The 18,631-nt window shown below is 49.3% G+C and overlaps 1 protein-coding gene across 3 annotated transcripts in view; it reads left to right on the top strand.

The window, feature by feature from the left end:
* The window catches only part of GFRA4 (GDNF family receptor alpha 4), a 77,458-nt gene extending 62,024 nt beyond the window's left edge, over nt 1-15,434 (top strand). The window contains exons 3-8 of one of the 3 annotated variants that reach the window (XM_067297218.1): nt 921-1,001; nt 5,652-5,997; nt 9,387-9,496; nt 10,444-10,578; nt 12,555-12,712; nt 15,135-15,434. In XM_067297218.1, coding sequence (XP_067153319.1) covers nt 921-1,001; nt 5,652-5,997; nt 9,387-9,496; nt 10,444-10,578; nt 12,555-12,712; nt 15,135-15,281 — 977 coding nt within the window. In that variant the 3' untranslated portion in view covers nt 15,282-15,434. Of the gene's footprint in view, nt 1-920; nt 1,002-5,651; nt 5,998-9,386; nt 9,497-10,443; nt 10,579-12,554; nt 12,713-13,015; nt 13,118-15,134 lie in introns of those variants that run through there. The other 2 variants (XM_067297221.1, XM_067297220.1) reach the window with 2 other exon arrangements.
* The last annotated feature ends 3,197 nt before the right edge of the window (nt 15,435-18,631 follow it).

Raw genomic sequence — 18,631 nt, 5'->3', positions numbered from 1 at the left:
GTAAAGCTGCCTTGTAATGCACCTGTGGTAATTGCACAGGGCTGTGTACCCTGTGAGCCATTTCTTCCTGACCGCAGCTGGTGATCAGCATATGCCCGGAGCATGAGGTTTGATAGTCCTTTTATCCCAGCCAGTACATCTGCTGCCGCTGTCCATATCCATCTAAATGTCTAATAAAAAGAAATGATACTGAGCTATTTGCTTCAATAATATTCTGTGGTATCCATCAGGATGACGGGGCATTACAGACCATTGAGCGGATGAAAGGGAAGCACCAATTGAATAAAATTAGCTCCCCGGCAACTTAAGAATTAAGATGGGGAAGTTTCTGCCGGAGCCGTGGGTCATTAGCTCCATGTCAAGTAAGAAAGGGCTGTTGGCGAAGAGAAGGAGCGAGGTGTTAATAAATATGAAGACTTGTGCGTGCACACACAATCCCATACCTGGGATTACCTTACCTGCTTCCCGGAAATATGTAAGGACAACTGACCCAGGGAAGGCCATCTAGAAAATAGCAAGAATGGTGATAGAAACCTCGTGTATGCAGGGAGCTGATGGTTTTAACTATGTCGAAGAGCAAGAACCTGTGTTATAGTCTGGTGTCCTCAGAGGCAAACCTCATAGAGGGGCCAAGGACTTGAGTTATCCAGGGTTGCAACTGAGAAGCTCTCTGAGGGATTGCCCTACTCCAAGGCTGTGACATATCTCTAAAAGCTATTTGGATCCTATTCCCTTCTCTACAGCCACACATCAGTTCCTGTGACTCTAAGTATCCACTTACCTATGGCTTTTAGATTGGAGCAACATCCTCTTGGTCCCACAAACCAAGCCTATCCTGGATCTGCTGAACTTTGTACCTCTCAGGCATCCCTCAGGGGCCTCGGTTGCCTTCTCAACAACTTGTCCTTTTTTCACCCCAGGCATGAACGTACTGGAGAGTTCTCCTTATGAGCCATTCATCAGAGGCTTTGATTACGTCCGACTGGCATCCATCACTGCAGGTAGGTGGGTGGGAAGATGTTGTTTTACAGACTCGTTTGAAGTGGGGTGCTGGCTGTGGGATCAAGATCTACAGACAAGGGAATCTTTTGTGGTCTCTTGCTGCTCCTTAAAAAGCATTGCATGGCTCAGGTCTTGCATTCATTTTTCCAAGGAGCTGTCTATGATTCCTGGACTAAGCTGTTGGTAGAACATGATCTCAGAAGAAGCACTTGTGATTTTTGTCCTTTGGACCTTTCATTCCCATACTATGAAGGGCTGGGGCTAAGGTAAGAGGCAAGAACCTGTGAGTCTAAAGCCATGTGAGCTGAGGTAGAAGAAGTTTTACTGTCAGATGATCCAGACTTCTTGGGAGCTCATCCTACATGAAAGATGGAAAGCAAGCTCCCCCACCTTTTTGTGAGGAGGAGAAAGAAAAACAGGGGAGGAAAGAAAGAAAGAAAGAGAGAGAGAGAGAGAGAGAGTTGAGCAGGAAAGCTAGACAGAAGGAAGGAAAATGAGGAACCATTTGACTTGGAGTAGGAAGAGGAGTTCCTTCACCTAGCAAATCAGAAATTTGTATAAGGGCTGGATGTGACTGGTACCAAGAAGTCCCTGGTGGTTGCAAGGAATGAAAAACCTGGTCATGTAATTTCTGTCTTGTGCCTTAGAAACATCTCTCCTTGGGGATCCTCTGCTTAGACAGTTGAATGCAGATTGATCTTCTGTGTCTTTAGGTCACAGGTTGATGGAAGACTGTCCTATAAATTCTCATCTTCTGGTCTTTTTCCCACACCTTGTCTGTCAAAGGGGATGCTGACAAGCTTTGAGGAAGAGAAGAGGGGACAGCCAGGTCAATCAGTGTGTGCAGAGGATTATTGGGATGGGAGATGTGTCAGTCAGCCTCCACACGTGCTTTGTCTCAAGTCTCCTGAAAGCCGGAGGACAGCTTTCCTGTTGTAGGAAACAAATGCAACAACGGCACTTTCCCACCTAGCACAGCTCCTGGACTGTGTGCTTCTGCCTCTCCTGCTTGCCTCGACTCATGCAGGCCAAAGAGGCACCAAGGCGATTGATTCATTGTAAGGACAGAAGCAACGTGTCTGATGTTTCCTGCTCTCTGCCTGGGGTCACCAAGGTTTGGAGGCTTCTTCCTCAGCATTTTCAGAGTACCAGTGGTGGTTAGTGGCTTCTAGAGTGTGACTGGGAGGCAGAATATTTCCTCTCATGCCGTTTGGAGTTTAAGGTCTCTTAGGCAAGCTTTTCCATTCCCACATTACTTGTTTTGGCATCGTCCCTAACGGCTCGATGTGTTGAGAAGGGCCTCTTCCAATGAGGTAAGATTCTCCATACCAGGTGAATCACTTGTGTGATGCAGAAACGTGCTAGGTAGGTTACGGTTAGGTATTAGAAGGCACTTCCACATCAGTCACAGGGCCAAACTCTGCAGGCAAAAAGGTCAATAACCCAACCTACCAGCTTGATCCCAATCACAGCATTTAGCCCCATGCTCTGAGGGGACTCAGACCTGTGTTCTGCTCTGCATCATGTAATCCCCTTAATAAAGCAAGCAGAGCTGCTTGACACCCTTTATCCCCCTCGTGGGCATGAACTCTGGGCTCAGCAGTTAAAAGGTCAGTGCAGTAGCTATTAAGCCATCAATCACTAACATTGCAGCTGCCAACATGACCGAAGTTCAGCTCTGCTTATTCACCACAGCTGTGGGGAAGCTTTACCAGCAGTCACTTTTGTTACCGAATTACCTGTCTGGGAGCAGGTGATGTATTCTGCACGTGCCTCTGATAAGCTCTCCTGAAGCGCAGTGCGGTTGTTGACCTTCAGATGTCCTCTGATGGGATAAGGAGGGGAAACCATTAGCGATGGGAGTGGAGAGAAAGCAGCCAGGGCCTCCTTGTTCCCGCAGGGCAGCTGCAAGTTTCCCTCTGAGAGGGAAAGGGGGATGAGCAGTGGTCAGCCCTGAGATAGTGCCAGATGACAGCCGAGCTCTGCACGGACAGATGTGGCCAAAAGCAGTCCTGTTGCAGCTCTTCCCAAACTGGCACCTGGCTCTGGGTTGGGGCCCGGGGTTGGAGTGCACCCAAGCGAGCAAAGAGCAGCCTGTCCCTGCAGCCGGCAGATGTCTTCAGTCCCTGCAATGGCAAGGTACTTGCTAGGTGAAAACGTCCTGAAGCAAATTAACCCATCAGCCTTTGACAACCTGTCCAGGCAAGGGGAAGGGGGAGAGGTTCTCCCTGAACTCACATCTTATTATTGTCTCCACTTGACTGGTTTGAGCGTGGACAGTGAAGCATGCACAAAGCTGTTTGCTGGGTCATGGCCTTGTTTACCAGAGTTTCCCCCTTTTGCTGGAAGTCCTGCAGGGCTCTTCAGAGCGAAGAGAACTCCAGGGATGGGGGTACTTACGCATGGTTAACTCATTGCCAGGTTTTTGATGCAGACTGAAACTGGCTGGGCAGCAAAGCAAATGGACCTGAAGCAGCAGAGGTATATACCAAAAGATTCAGCATCCATCTAGGGATATCAAACCTTTTGGTTTTATCTTTTTTTTTCCTATTTATACTCATCAATACCTTCTATAACAACATCTTATGACCTACTGCCTTGCATCTGTCCAGTGCCCAGAATTACAGGTTCAAGGTTGCTGTACGATCCTCTTTCAAATTAAAAAAAAAAAATTCCTAGAAATGTGTTGAAACATAAGGCATTCACATGACCCCATGCCAAGCCAGAGCTACAGATATTTTAAACCCGATTTTACATAAATAATATATGGTCCCCATTAAAAATGTACAAATGGAATTATATCCCTCCACCTTAATCGTAGTAGTGATTTAAAAAGTACATCCTTCGTTGTTGCGTGGGAAGAGGAGAAAAGCTAGCATGTTCAGTCTGATTCATTAGCTGAATGGGTAATGAAATCGTTCCAAGTAACTGTTTCCTACACATTTGCTGACAGCTCCCCAGTGTAAACTGATGCTCTAACAATATTCATCTCTGGGCATTTTTAAAGGGAAAAATCTACGTTGTAGGAAGGCACAGAGCAAAAATTTTGCCCATCATAAAATAACTGCATAACTTGGAATTCAACTTCCCATGCACAGTAAACAGTCAAGACAAGAGGAAGGGGAAAATAAACAGCTAGCAGAAGGAGCATCTGATAGCATCAATGAAAATGAAAGAATGCAGCCAGTTTTGAAGCGCTCAGAAAGACTGTCAATGTTTTAACACTTGTCAGTGATGATCGGCTGGCTTTAACTCCTGGCCAAAGATAGGGCTTGACTCTGCACCTGAAATTTATCATTTGGAGAATTTTTTCTGATGTGAAAAATTCTTCTCTGCTGGGTAGAAAGTCCTTCTAGTGTGCTTCAGGTCAAGGGCTTAATCCAGAGAGATGAAGAATGCCTTCGAATTCATTTTCTCACCAGCGCTTGAAGGACCCTCATCTTATCTCTTCTATCAGAAAGAGAGCCTAATGTCTTGACCGACTCCTGCCAGGGCTTCTGTAACATTTCCCCCCGTATAAAAGAGCCCTGTCTATCTCCAAAGTAGCCCTGAAATCAGTGTTATACAGATAGTCTTTCCCTCTCTCTTATTCCCCAAATTTGCAGAGAATGTTGTTGGCACGTAACCTCCCAGGACCTCTCTTTACCTACTGAAGAAGGAGTGTTTCTCATCAGCCACCACAGTTTTTGCTTTCTTTTTCTAACTGTTCCCCTTGCTGCAGGTTTTCACCCGCTTTCCCTGCGTACCCCCATTGCCCCCCCGCTCTCCCATACAGACTGCTAATCTTGGGCTCGGACTTGTCATTCTCCTCTTGTGTAAGAGGATGGAAATGCAGAGGAATTTCACCAAAGCCAATGAAGGGATGACCTTGTAAGGGTGTGGGGAGAGGCCCGCTGGCTCTGCGCTTGCAGGCAGGCAGCGTCAAGGTCCCAGAGGCATCAGGTTCGATCGTAGCTTACCTCCCACTGACTGCACGAAGGCGGTGCCAACGCTCAGGAGGTGTGCTCTGCAACACGTGGGTAAACGCAAAAAAATGCCAAAACCACACCTGCCCCTCTGGAGAGGCCGGAGGAAACTCACTGCACAGGGGAGCAAGAGCCACGTGAGCGAGACTGCAGTACAAGGGTTAGCGCAGACAACCCATGCACCAGGATACCTGTCTTTGCCACTGACTCAGTGTTCACTCTTGGGCGACTTATTTCTCCTTCGGAAAAAGAGGGTTGGTTAAAAAAGATCCAGTCATGCTGCTGGACCCAGTCTTGGCATGAGTATACAATCTTTCCGCTGTCTTCCCCAGGCCCTGAGGTGGTTAAATCATGATGATAAAATGCTACGAGATGTCCAGGGCAGAGCAAAGCCTCATTTTATTATACATAGGAGCCTGGTGGAGCAGGCTCTGAGGTGTGAGATTTGTCGTGTGTCCACAGCACCAGCTGGGAAAGGTGAGTAGGGAAAGCAGATTTGGCTCTGCCAGGACAAGGAGAGTGAATGTGGCCTTTGCCCTCCCCCAGCCTCTCCAGGAGGAAGGTGGTCTCACCGTGGTGGCCGTGAACGAGAGCAGGATGGGGACCAAAGTCTTGTTGTGGGGTGGTGCTGTCAGGAGGGAAGTGAGTGCTAAACCCCATCGGTGTCTCCTGCTCGTACCGCAGGATCCGAGAACGAGGTGACCCAGGTGAACCGGTGCCTGGACGCTGCCAAAGCCTGCAACGTGGACGAGATGTGCCAGCGGCTGCGAACAGAGTACGTCTCCTTCTGCATCCGGCGCCTGGCCCGGGCCGACACCTGCAACCGCTCCAAGTGCCACAAGGCCCTGCGCAAGTTCTTCGACCGCGTGCCGCCCGAGTACACCCACGAGCTGCTCTTCTGCCCCTGCGACGACACAGCCTGCGCCGAGCGCCGGCGGCAGACCATCGTTCCCGCGTGCTCCTACGAGTCCAAGGAGAAACCCAACTGCCTGGCACCTCTGGACTCCTGTCGGGAAAACTACGTCTGCAGGTAACGTTCATGCACTGGGGTTGCAGATACAGGGTGCACCGGGACAGATGTCCCTTGGCCAAGGCTGTGGCTCATGCTCCAGCGACAGCCGGGTGCCTGAGCTGCGACCAGCCGACGCACGGCGGGTGTAGCCGCTCAAAGGATCCCAGCTGGAGGCACCCAGAAACGTTGGCTGAGCCTGAGTGACTCTTTCTCATGAGCCGTGTCCTTGTCTCATATCCTGACATGGAAGGCCTTCACAGTTGGGAAATTTGAGAAATTTGTGCTGGAGCTTGAAAAGGCACTTTTCTGTGGGTTTTGGATTGGGTCCTAAAGAAAGACCCACTAGGAAAATAGAAGGTGCAAGCTAAGCAGGGATGGCATGTAGGATGCTTGCAGCCACTTTCACTGATCCATCTGTCTCCTACCGCTCATCTCCCACAGCCTAGGGCAACCTGCAGGAGCAGCCAAGCCACCATAAATCACAGACCCTTGTAGATACCTAAAAACCCATGGTTTTCTTTTATTTGATTAGAAAAAAATAATCATAGGCATAAAACATAGCCTTCTGCTGCATAAATTCTTGGCAAGGTTCTTGCTGGATCTTATGTGGTTACATGGGATCACCTGCTAACAGAAGCTCTTAGGGATGCCTTCGACTTCGTGACATTTCAACCAGAAGCAACGAGACATAGTTCAGTCCTAAGCATGAAAAGAAGGAGAAGTAATACCACCTCCTCTGCGTCGACATCAGTGCGCTGCATGTGAGCCCCAGCCAGCAATCACCTGCAAGGCTGGATCGCTTAGTGCAACAGGGATCTCAGTGTTGAGGGGTTTCCCTCCAGATCTACCATGTAATATGTGTCCGGGGTGGTTTGCTCCTCTGTTTCCATTTAAGGCCTGTGCATGCAAACGTGCACAGACCTATCCTAATGTGCACACTCATTTGCTTACCCTCTTAAGTGTTTTTTTCTCTGCTGTGTTATTTTCACTCCTCTAGTTCTCAGAAAGCCTTTGGTATTCCAGAAGGTCAGTCCACCTACAGCTCTTTGGGCTGGAGCCCATCTGTCCATAAGAGGCATAAGAACATAAGAGCAGTTGTACTGCACCAAACCAGCGGCATTCCCGTCCCAGTGCCCTGTGTGCAACTGTGGCCAAGATTCTTGTGGAAGAACACAAAAACAAGGCTTGTGTAGGAAACTTCTGCCAGTACTCCCCCCAATCTTTAATTATTTTGGACTTGGAGACTTCCTGAGCTGTACTTCCAACAGCCATCCCCCACCAGGATATCATCTTCAAAGTACAATGAAAAAAAAATCACTTCTTTTCACAAGGGACAGTGAGAGCAGCAGCATGTAGCACATACTCTTGGAAGGGTGGACTGGTATTAATACCCTCTTGTTTCTTCTGGGAAGCATCCCAGAAATGCTGATGATCAAGAATAGCAAGCCACTGAGCTGAAGCTGACTCGGAAAGATGCAAATCCTCTCCCAGAGCCACTCTAGCTCTTGCTTGAAGCTTTCCCCCAGCTATCCAGGGAATCTGAAATGGACCGGTACTGCACTCTCCCTAGCAAGACAAGAGGGCCAGGTGGGAAAGAAGAGGTTCAAAGGGGAGAGCGTTGCTTCCCGGGAGGAGGGAAATCATTCCTGCAAGCAGCACAACTGTTAATTATCTGGTTCCTTGAATGCATAATATAAAATATTCTCTAGAGACATGGCTGGAGCAAGGGGTTGACGTGTGACCCGGTCAAAGCCAGCAGTGCAGAAACTGCAAGGAGAGCCGGGAACAAATCGCGGCACTTTGAAGAAATAGAGTAAAATACCATAGTGCTAACCCTGCCTCTGCTATTAAGTCTTCACTCAGCTTCTTCACAGTTGTAACCCCTTGAGTTCCCCAGCTTTGAGGTGTGGGGTCTACTAACGTGAATAGTGTAAAACCTGCAATTACCCTCCCCCATCCCCAAAATAATGCAGCAAAAATTGGGGCAAGAAGAGTTTGCCTGGCAATGGCACAGAGGGAGGGTGAGGGGGTTGGTGTGGGGCAGAATTGGGAGTGAAACAGCAAAAAAAAAAAAGAGAAGGCTGAGGAGGGGGAGAGAAATGGGCCAGAAAGTGCTAGTCAAAGTGTTAATGCTCGCAAGGAACACTACCAAGATGTCTGGAAGACAGAGTCTGTCTGGGAGGAGCAGTGTGCTCAATTTCCCGGGGCTGCCCAGACAGAGCAAACACTAGAGGTACTCTTTTCAGACACTGCAGGTGGAAGTCATCTAAAGGGCCCTCGTTTTAGGTGTCAGCAGTGCTAAGGCTCACTTGAGCTTCCTAAACAGCTCAAATGCCATGGAGGTGCCTTAGGACACCTTACCTGGCCCCCAGCTACCTGTCTAGATGAACCCAGGTCTCCAATAGGTCCTATGTCCTACCTGAAAGCCGCATGTGGATGTCTTGGACACCCTACAATGTCCAAATGCCACTAGATGATTATGTGCCAAAAATGGACCCATCCCTAAAGAATTAGGCTGCAAATAGCTGGCCAGCAGCTAGCTATTTCACAGACCTTATCCAACCGTGGTAGCAGGATGCACCCAAAGTGCTGGCATGCCTGAATGAGGTACCTACTTCCCTGCATGGACTAGAGGGTCCCAACAAGCCCAGCATGTGTTACTTGAAGCTGCTTTGTGCTTTTTGCTGCTTTGACCCAGACAACGGAAAACAGGAGGCACAACCATCTGTGGTCAGAGTGCTACATCAAGCACCCCTTGCTCCATAGGCTCCAGAGTCCTATCCTCTCTGGAGACTGGGAGCCTGTAGCAGAGGAGGTGGCAGTGGCTCTTTACCTGATGATGGTTACTGCATTTCGTATTTGGGCCTTCAGACATTTCCCTTCGTCTAAAGATGACCTCAGCTATGTTGAGAGCATAATCTTTCAAGAGAGAGGAACAGGACTGGATGGATGCTCTTTTCAGCAAACTGGATTGATGCTCTTTTTCAGCCCTAAAATAAAGGCTTCAGTCTCTAGGGGAAGTTATGCCTCAGCAGTCAGATAACGGTAACGGAGAACAAATCCTTTGCTGTCTGCAACAGCTCTTCCCTTGAAAACCAGCTTTACACATCAAAAAACAATGAAATATTTCTGCTAAGACTGGGCTTTTCTTGTAGGCCAAGAGGAAGCCTGTAAAACATTATCTATAGCAACTCTCAATGTCTCCTCTCAGAGTGATAAAATGCACTTCTGGGTTTGTTTTGGGGGCAGGGCAGTATAAAACATGTGATATCTGTTCAAACTGGCTTAGCAATACCGTTGCGGAGTAGTAAATTTATGAACATGTCCCCTTCTGTACAAATGTATCAGTCGCCACCGGTGGCTCTGTGCTAATATGTCCCTTTTTACTCTCTCTCTCTCTCCTTCAGGTCGCGCTACGCAGAATTCCAGTTTAATTGCCAGCCATCCCTGCAGGCTGCAACCGGTTGCAGGAGGGACAGCTATGCTGCCTGTCTGCTGGCGTACACAGGGATCATAGGTAAGAGTCCGTGTCTTCAGCAGGTCTTTCTCCCACCCCCCGGGTGGGAAACATCTCCTTTTACTCTGGTCTACTACAATCTAGGAGGACAGCAGGGTGGACAGCTGAGATTGAGATCTCAGAGAGATGCTGGTCTTTAGGCAGTGATTAAAGAAGGAGCTTAAGCCACTAGCACGGGTTAACTTTAGGATAGCTGCAGCTGAGTGAAATAAACCATGCAGCAAGGGTTGCGGAAAGATCCTAGCTTCTATGTGAGGTACAGATAGAGGTTCAGGTAGCTGGGCTGTCGCAGGAATCTGCTCTGCTGGTTGTTGTCTGCTCCCGCCACTAGTGATGCTACTGGAAACCACAGTCCCCTGACACCTTGATGGCTTCAAAGGATAACAGATTGGGTTTTTGGATGCTGCAGAGACCCAGCTGGCAGCTGTTAGCATAAGCACAGCCAGATTCCAAAGAGAAGGGCCAATGGCCTTTGGACTTGGGCCATCCCAAGGTAGGGGTTAGACTGACAGCTCTTTGGATTTGGTTTCACTCCAATTTAATTCTTCCTTAGTTGTCTCTGACCATTCTGGAGATTTAGTTTGGCTTTCTCCATCACAATTTGGAAATTTCAACAAACATTCATACATGGTTTTTGAATACTATTAAGGAACCTGAGTTCCCAAGGGTTATACATTCCTCAAACTGATAATAAAAAAATTAATATACTGCAGACTTTGTCAGTGGTGGGGTGAACAAAAGAGATGCAACTGCCCCTCTTTTCCTCCCTGGGAACAAAACTGAGCTGTGACACCCGCACTTGAAGGATCGTCTTGTGCTGCTGTCATGGAGGGGCTCAGCTGAGGTTATGGACAGAGCAACCCAAGAAAGGCAAGAAGGAAAGTCATTATTGGTTCTTGAAGGAAGAAATACCAGCCTGTGGTAACACTTCTCCATCCTCCTGGCAGGCAGCCCCATCACACCCAACTACATTGACAACTCGACTTCAAGCATAGCTCCCTGGTGCACATGCAATGCCAGTGGCAACCGGCAAGAAGAGTGTGAGAGCTTTCTGCATCTCTTCACCGACAACATCTGTCTCCGTGAGTACTTGCCCAGCACATTGCTGCTCTGGCAGCATGTCCCACAAGCTGGTGGAGCTGCTGGGTTCCCTATAAGGGGGAGTGAGAGTACAAAGGTATTCATGGCACAACCACTGCCCTGGTCCTCAATACTACGTAGGTGTCCAGTTCCCATGCTTTCAGTGAAGGAGCTCTGAAGATCCTCAGAGATGCATTTAGGTGAGGCAGTCAAAGGGTGGAGGAAGAAATGGGGACAGGGAGACAAAGGGACTTCCTCCACCTTGCACAGTCAGGGAGAGTTGGTGTGATCACATCCCATATCTCCTGGTTCTGAGTCTGGACATCAGCCAAGATAAGATACTGACAGTTTGATTCCAAAGCCTACTGAAGCCTAAGAAAGCATCCCAGCCCCTGAAAAGGCCTTGGTCAAGGCTTTACTGGCTTTGTCTCTAAAACAGATGTTCAAGCCCTTGAAAGAGCCAGGAAAAGTGACTGCCAAGAGTAGGCACTCTGGAGGCAAACTAGAAAAGCATCTTCAGCCCCCAAAAAGATGACAAGTGTTAAGGATGTCAGAATTCATTAATGTCCTAGAGATGACACATGGTCCATCCAGCAGCTATACTGAGGCTCTGGGACTGTCACACTTTAATAGACTTGACAAGGAGAAGTTTCCACACTAAGAGACTCTTCTTCACCTACATTTTGCTGCGATCTTGTAACACGGCCACAGTGCACAACAGGAGATGTTTCTTCTTTCTCCCCCTCAGCCAAGCCACTTCCTTCCACAAAACAGCAATGGTCCTGTAGTTAGATCAGTAGCCAGTTGTTGCATGAGTGCCATGTGTCATGGAGCCTGGATAGCAGCCTTTCTTCAGGAGCTGGTCTGAGATACATGCAGAGGCAGGGAGGACAATGTACTGGCTGAGGCAAGAGCGATTGGGAGAAAAGGGAGTTTCCTCCTCTTTGGGATAAATCTCTTTTTTCCCCACAGTGGAAGAGCAGGGAGACAAGAGAACATCTGAAATGGGTGGAGAGAACAAGCAGACACCTAAACTCTGGTGTCCAAGTCTTGGGAGGCTTTCAGGTCCCTTTGGTTCAGGAGACCATTTAAGATAGGTCTTGTTGAATGATGGTCCTGTGCGACTTTGCCTCCTCCGTGTTGAAATAACACCATGTGCTTAGTGCAGGCCTGTCGTGATCCCACCACTTGAGTGAGGGATTGTCTCTTTCATGTTGTGATTTTGCCCACCAAATGCCCTTCTAGGCCTAGCACCCTCCTCCCTGCACTCCACGGTGTCACAGACCATGTTTCCATGAGGACAGGCTGGGGACGCTTTTTGCGCACCGTGATTCTTCACGGCGAAAGGCTTCACGACCCTGAAAGACCTTATTTCCACTTCTCTGCATCCCACACACCGGCTGTCCTCTTGGACATTTGAGGACGACGGCAGTAACTGGATGGTCCATGGTCGTGAAGGGAATTCAGATGTGAACACCTGCTTCCTACCCCTGGGCCCTCGATTTAGGCATATGTGAGGATGGTTGTTGTCATTCTAGTGAGACTTTCCACGGTAGGGGCTGAAATGACTCAGAGTGAGACCCGTGTCCCCGTGGCAGCGAGGTTCATAGGAGGGGTGTTAACCTCGCTGTCACTGGTGGGTGTCGGGTTGCCTTGGCTTACATCCGCCCAGCAGACGCACTGCTGCCTCTCTCCCTGCTTTGCAGAAAGTGGTGTTTACAGCACTAAGCAGGTGTCGTAAGAGGAGGTCCCACACGTCCTGGGAGAAGCCAAGGGAAGGAGGACAACAGCAGCTCCAGCCTCCAGAGGGCCAGTCGAGACTCACCACTCCCCCCGGCCAGGAGTTCGTTGCTATCCATGGGTGGTCCACACTGTATTTGCCAGCCAGGGAGGAGGCTGGAGGAGGGATGTGTATGCTTTGCCTCAGAAACAGTGCCCTGATGGCACTTCTCTCTCTCTCTTTCTCTGTCACACAAAGAAAATGCCATCCTGGCCTTTGGCAATGGGACCTACCTGAATGCAGCTGTGGCCCCATCCATCCCCCCCACCACACAGATGTATAAGCAGGAGCGAAATGCCAACAGAGCCGTGGCAACCCCCAGAGAGAACAACTTCGAGCAGCTCCAGCCCACCAAGGTAGGAGAGGGCTGATCCAGCCCTAAGAGATGCTTGACCATGCTCATGCCTCTTCTACACCTTCCAGCCCTCCCCGCCTCAGCTCCTTCCCTCTTCCACCCTTCCAGCCCTGTGCACATATCCAACCCCACCTCCATCTCCTAGACTCCCTGACTCACCCTTTTCCTCATGCCTTGGTGTCTCCTTGCCCTGCTTCTAACCATAGGGCTATGCTATCCTTTGCCTTGACTCCCCTCTCCCATGTGCTCTTACCCATCTCTTTCATTTCATGGGTGCTATGGAGAGATGTGGTGGTTTTTTTAGGAGTACCGGGAACATGGGCTCTTCAGGAGTGAGTGAGGAATGGGAGCCAGGACACATGGGTTCTGCTCTTTGCCCTCTTGCAGGGTGGCCACAGGACTTCATTTCAGCGCCCCGGCACTCAGTTTCCTCCTTTGTCAGATGAGGATCCTGGAGGTCATATTACGAGGCTTAACTGACCAAAGTTAGCTAAGCATTGGAAAACCGCAGTGGAAAGTTCCTAGTCACCAGTGAATTGTTAGTATTAAAGTAATATTAAATTAAGATTATTATAAAATAAATAACAATGAGATTAATTTACTGACAATGACAGTAACGTGCATTAAATATTTTATTATTAAATAAAAAGCAATGATGACCTTGATTTACTGCCCACTAGACTAATATTCAGATTGAATTATTTTACTATTGAATAATTAACAATGACCCTGATTTGCTGAACATACAGGTAACAGAAGCTGTCGGTTAACTAGACTCCAAGGACTGAGCGTGGGCTTTGTGCTGGGCTAACTGACACCTTCAAGAAGCTTCTGTATGCAGGTTTTTAAAGCCCTTTCCCTGTTTCTTTTGCTGGGAAAACACCCAATTCACTTCACTACGCTCTGCTTTCACAGAGAGGTTACCAGGTCTTGCAGGTGACCAGGAGGAGCAGAAACATGACCTCAGCTTCCCTCACTGCTTCTCAGGGTGTTGACAGTCAGGCACAGCACAGGGATGCATTCCTCAGGCCATAAACTCATTCGCACCCAGAAGACATCTAAGACCTACCTCTGGCCAGCGTTCCCCAGCACTGTAGCCACTAGCCAACACGCCGTGGCCACCTCCCAGTGCCTCTGCCCTTAGGGTGAAGGACTTGGTCACACAGTGGCACAGCTGGTGGATGGCTGCTTTGCTGGCTGGGTGTTCCCTGTGCAGTGGGGGGTGACACCTAGGGCAAGAGGAGATCCATGGGGCCAGAGACATGCATGAGAAACTGGGCTGGCGAGCTAGCTCTGGGGTACCGCTGTTCCTCGGCTACATAGGTGCTCAGAGAAGAATGATCTTAGTGCAACCCAAGTGGTGGTCCAAGGCCCAGACCCTGCACTATGAGCTTTTGTCCCGGCCATCAGCTGGAAGCAATGGAGAGGCTATGAATCTCCCTCACCATTTACAGTCCAACCCAGGCAGGCTGATGCTGCTGCAACTGGCAAGTGGGGAGCAGGAAAAGAAGCAGCTGCGGTCACCAACGGCCCTGCCACATCCCCAACCTCTGCACATCCCTCTGTGTTGAAGTGCGAGAGCTGTGGGACTGTGGGACCTGTTGACATTGCAAGGAAAATAGTGGAGTCAGGCCCTGACTTCGGACTCAAGTGCAAACCCAGGCCTGGTTTGACGTTCATTGGGGTTGGGTGTCCCTGGACCAGAGGAGGAAAGCTATGATGTACCAATTTGGCCATCTGCTTCCCATCTTCATAGCAGTGCAGAGCCTTGGCTCTTAATCATCTCAGTGATAAGCTAATGCAAACATGGAGCTCTAGTAGAGCAAATTTTCAGCCATAGATGTCAATGCACTGTAAAAAGAGAATGGTGCCATTTGTCTCCAGAGTATAGATGCCCTGGGGTAGGAGTCAGTTGCTTAAATACGTGTGCTGTGTTTTGGAGTAACCCACCTGGCTCCTGGCCACGGCTGCAGAAGGATACGAGGGCTCGGTGAAGAAGATACCTACATGGCTATCCTACATGCCATCCTCACCACCTGATGTGTAAACCCATCACCCTGACAGAGGAACAAGTCTCGGGGCAGTAGCCAGGCTGGCAGCAGCTCTTCTGTCTCTTGCACCCCTTGCCAGCGCTTTTCCCACGTGGTGACCCTAACATACATCACGGCACTCGCACCGCCTTCACTGCTGTCTTCAACAGAGCTGAGCTGGCCTCAAAATCAGAGCCAGGGCTTTGATACTGGCTGCTCCGGCTCCCTTCGCCTCTTGCACCCGCATGCAAATAGGAAGGTTGCACACTTGAACACCGCAGACCTCAAGCGCTAGCATATGAAGTAGTTGTCTTTATTCTTGCATTGCTCAGCGGGGTTGAGGCAGGGAAGGAACGTGCCGCTCACCCCTGCACTGCCTCCTTTCTCTTGCAGGTGGCCGGAGAGGAGCGACTCCTCAGGGGCTCCACTCGTCTGTCCTCAGAAACCTCCAGCCTGGCAGCTCCCTCCCGCCTGGCAGGCTCTCAGCTGCAGATGTGGCTTTTCCCAGCTCTCGCCATGCTGAGCCTGTTTTTGATGTGAAGCAGGGCGGGCACACGCCAGGCAGTGACTCTCCTTGTGTTGGTTCCTTTAAAAAACAACCAGACAAGCTACTTTTCTGGGGGAAGGGAGAAGGGGGTGGGATGGGAAGGAGAGGTGAGCGTGTAGGCATCCCTTCCTCCACCTCATCCGTCTGCCAATTTATTTGATTTTATGAAATCAGCATCATTGAAACCAGCTCATTCTTGGTCGTGGCCACTTTTCCACTCCACAGCTTGGTTGTTGTCTCTCCAGCTCTCTGCGGATGGGTTCAGAGCCACTGACAATTCCCTGGAAAAAGCTCAAAGTGAGAGTCAAGCCAAGAGATGAGACCTGCAAAGGAAATGCTTTTGCCTGCCCCCGATAAGAGGGGAATGACTTTTGATGGATGAGCTGTCAGGAAGTTTCCCGAAGCCCTGACTCATGTTGGGGGTCTCCTGACAGGACACGTCAAGTTATGTGTAGTTCAGATCGTCTCCAGGATTGCCCAGGACCCAAAGAGCAGCCTGTCTGATTCAGATTGAAGAAACCAGATCCCCTGGTGAGAAGGAAGATGATTTTGTTCATCAAAGAGGATCCTGAAGCACCTCCGGGGTGGAGCAAGTGGCCATGCTATGCAGAACTGGTTTGCTGGGTTCATCCACACATTGAAAACGTGGCCAGCGTGGAACCAGTGCGCATCTCCAAGCTGTGACGTACCCCTTGGCCCTCCTTTTAGGGAAACATGTGGCATGTATTGATGGTGTTCAGGAAGAAACACGTGTGTTGCGTTTCATTTATGGCTGACTTTCTTCATGTCCCAACCCTAACATCTCTTTTTACTGGTCCTGTGAATTGTTTGGGGTAGGTGGGGTTTCTTTTTGTCACATCCGAACAGCCAGAGGCTAATACTGTTCCACTCCAAGCTAACCTTTCTCAGCGCAGGATAAACGCGCGAGCCCACAGGCAGGACTTGATGTGAGCGCAACGTAATCCGTTCTCGTGTGCTGCCTGTGCATCTGCCAGTCTTGCAGAGAGACAAAGGATGTTGAGTCGGGGGGATTTCGTTAGTCACTCAGTTAAGAGACAGGCTAGAAAAAAGTTTGCCACATACCACCTTGGGGACATAAAAATCCAGCCAATTTATCAAAAGGCTGAAGCACTATAGATGTTGTAGGCAGGGAGTGGGTTGTTACAGTTCCCCTTGCTAAAGACTAGCAGAAGCAATTGCTTGTGTTCATGTTAGCACTTTAAAGCAGTTGCCTCTTATTAAGTGCTAATTGCTCAGCAAGAGGTGGTTTAAGCAAAGGCTGGTTAACTCACCCATCTGGACTACAAGCAGAGCCTGGTTGAAGGCTAAAAACAAATGTCTCTCTGACCACTCAGAGCCCAGGAAGGTAAAGGACTCAAATACCTTGGGGTATGTGAGCATTCAGGGGTCCTCCTTCGAGGAGCTGAGCTGAGGTGTCACTGCACCTGGTCGGGGAGCTGAACTTGTTAGATCAAGCTGAGAAGGAAGATGATAAAGAAGGGTGGGAAGGTTTCCCTGGGCAAATGCCTAAGCAGACTGTCTGTCCACGGGAGGCACAGGAATGGGTCCTGAGTGTCCATGAGTGTTTGGGCCTGGGATTTACAGCAGCCCATTTGTTCCTTGGTTTACACTCCTCCAAGAACAACTTTAGCTCCTTAGCGTTTGGATGTCTAGAAAGGCTTAGCAGCAGCTGATGTCGCAAAGGGAATGAGAGATTTTTCCAAAGTCCACTGCCCTTTCTTCCTTTTCCCCACAGAACACTCTCCGTTGCTTTAATGCTTCTGATTTTACTGAGAAATTCTTGGGGTTTTGATCCAATGTAAAACCATCTGTGTTTCCAAATGAACACGTGTGGATGTGAGACATGCTTAGAAACCTTCCTGGCTACTTCTGTCTGAGGGTTTGTTCTTGTGAGGACCTCAGGGCTGTGCAAGGGATCCTGGAACATCTCGAGAACCATGTCATGCTCACAGGGGTACCAGGTCACACCTTGAATTGAAATGTTCACATGAAATTTTCAGTTCCAAGAGGTTTACCCAGCATCATAAAATGCAGCCAGGGAAGCAGCCCTACAGCGAAGGAAGTCTCTGACTTCCCTTCAGAGTGCCACATCTGTGCACTAAGTTGACGTGAGCATTTCCCTTTCATGTAGGGCGTTGATGTTCCCCTGGTTTCTGGAAGACCATGGAGACATCTGTGCACTGAGTGACAGGACTATTACTTGCACCTCTGCAAAACTTGTGTCTTCTAAACCACATATGAGAAAGTGATTAAACCCTGACTGTCAGCCCTTCAAAGGCAAGGAACTACCTCAGCATCATGAGGTCACGCTGTGAATTGCCTTCCTCTGTTGCTTTCCTTTAAAGTCCTGTAGTCATGCCCTGCTGTTCTACACACCTGAGCCCAGCAAGCTGGGTCTCCGCCAGCCTTTAATCTTCTTGGACGGGTTGAATTTCGGTGTAGGACTTGCATGTGAGCAGTAGCTGCTTTCCAGGAGTACCCACTCCTGCAGTCTCTCACAACTCCACTCTAGTGTCTCTTACAACTCGCTGGTGGTGATGTTAAAATGCCACTTTGCCGTTTCCTTCTCTGATTGACAGAGCCAGAAGCAGCAGATTGTTTTTCTTGTTCAGGATAACTGGCAAACTCACTTCAGCTCTCCTCTAAGACTGGCGTGCTGTGAAAAATAGATGTGAGGACTCCTAGTCGTAGACTACGGGGGATGGAGGAGACCTCCAGAGGTTACCTAGTCCATTGCCCTTTCCCACAGCAGGGTCAGGGGTCTGTTAACATTTTTTTGGCAGATATATCTCTAACCCAGTTTAACAATTCCGGTGAGCAGAGATGTCGCCATCTCCCCAGGATTTATATTTCACTTCAGAGATTCCTTAGGATGTTAGAACCATCTGTAAGCATCGCAGGCCAGAGAGACCTTGATTCCTATTGCAGTCTCCTCTCAAGACTTCCCTTGGGGGAGGATGGCAGACCAACAGCTAAGAGTGCTCCGAGGCTGTGAAAAGTGACTGCCAACTACCATGGATCGTATCGCAGAGGCTTTGCGTGAGAAGGTCGAAAACATCCCTCATTCATTTTCAAACAAATCACAGACCGTTTTCCCGCTCAGTCCTCCTTGGCCGTGTCCAAGACTGACATCACGATGCCATTGAAGTCATCTATCCTCAAATCCTCATGAGTGATAGACTCCAGGCATTAACAAGTCTCAGAGGGGAAACCTTCAGAGGGTGTTAAGCAGCAGTACTGGGAATTACAATGGTTTGAGCCCTGTGGAAATAAGCAACAGGCTGGTGCCAGTGACAGCAAAGATCTGTTGGGGTCCCTGTAA

The sequence above is a fragment of the Apteryx mantelli genome, chromosome 5 (assembly GCF_036417845.1).
Source record: "Apteryx mantelli isolate bAptMan1 chromosome 5, bAptMan1.hap1, whole genome shotgun sequence".
Lineage (NCBI taxonomy): Eukaryota > Metazoa > Chordata > Aves > Apterygiformes > Apterygidae > Apteryx > Apteryx mantelli.
This window is presented reverse-complemented; position numbering and strand designations above follow the sequence as displayed.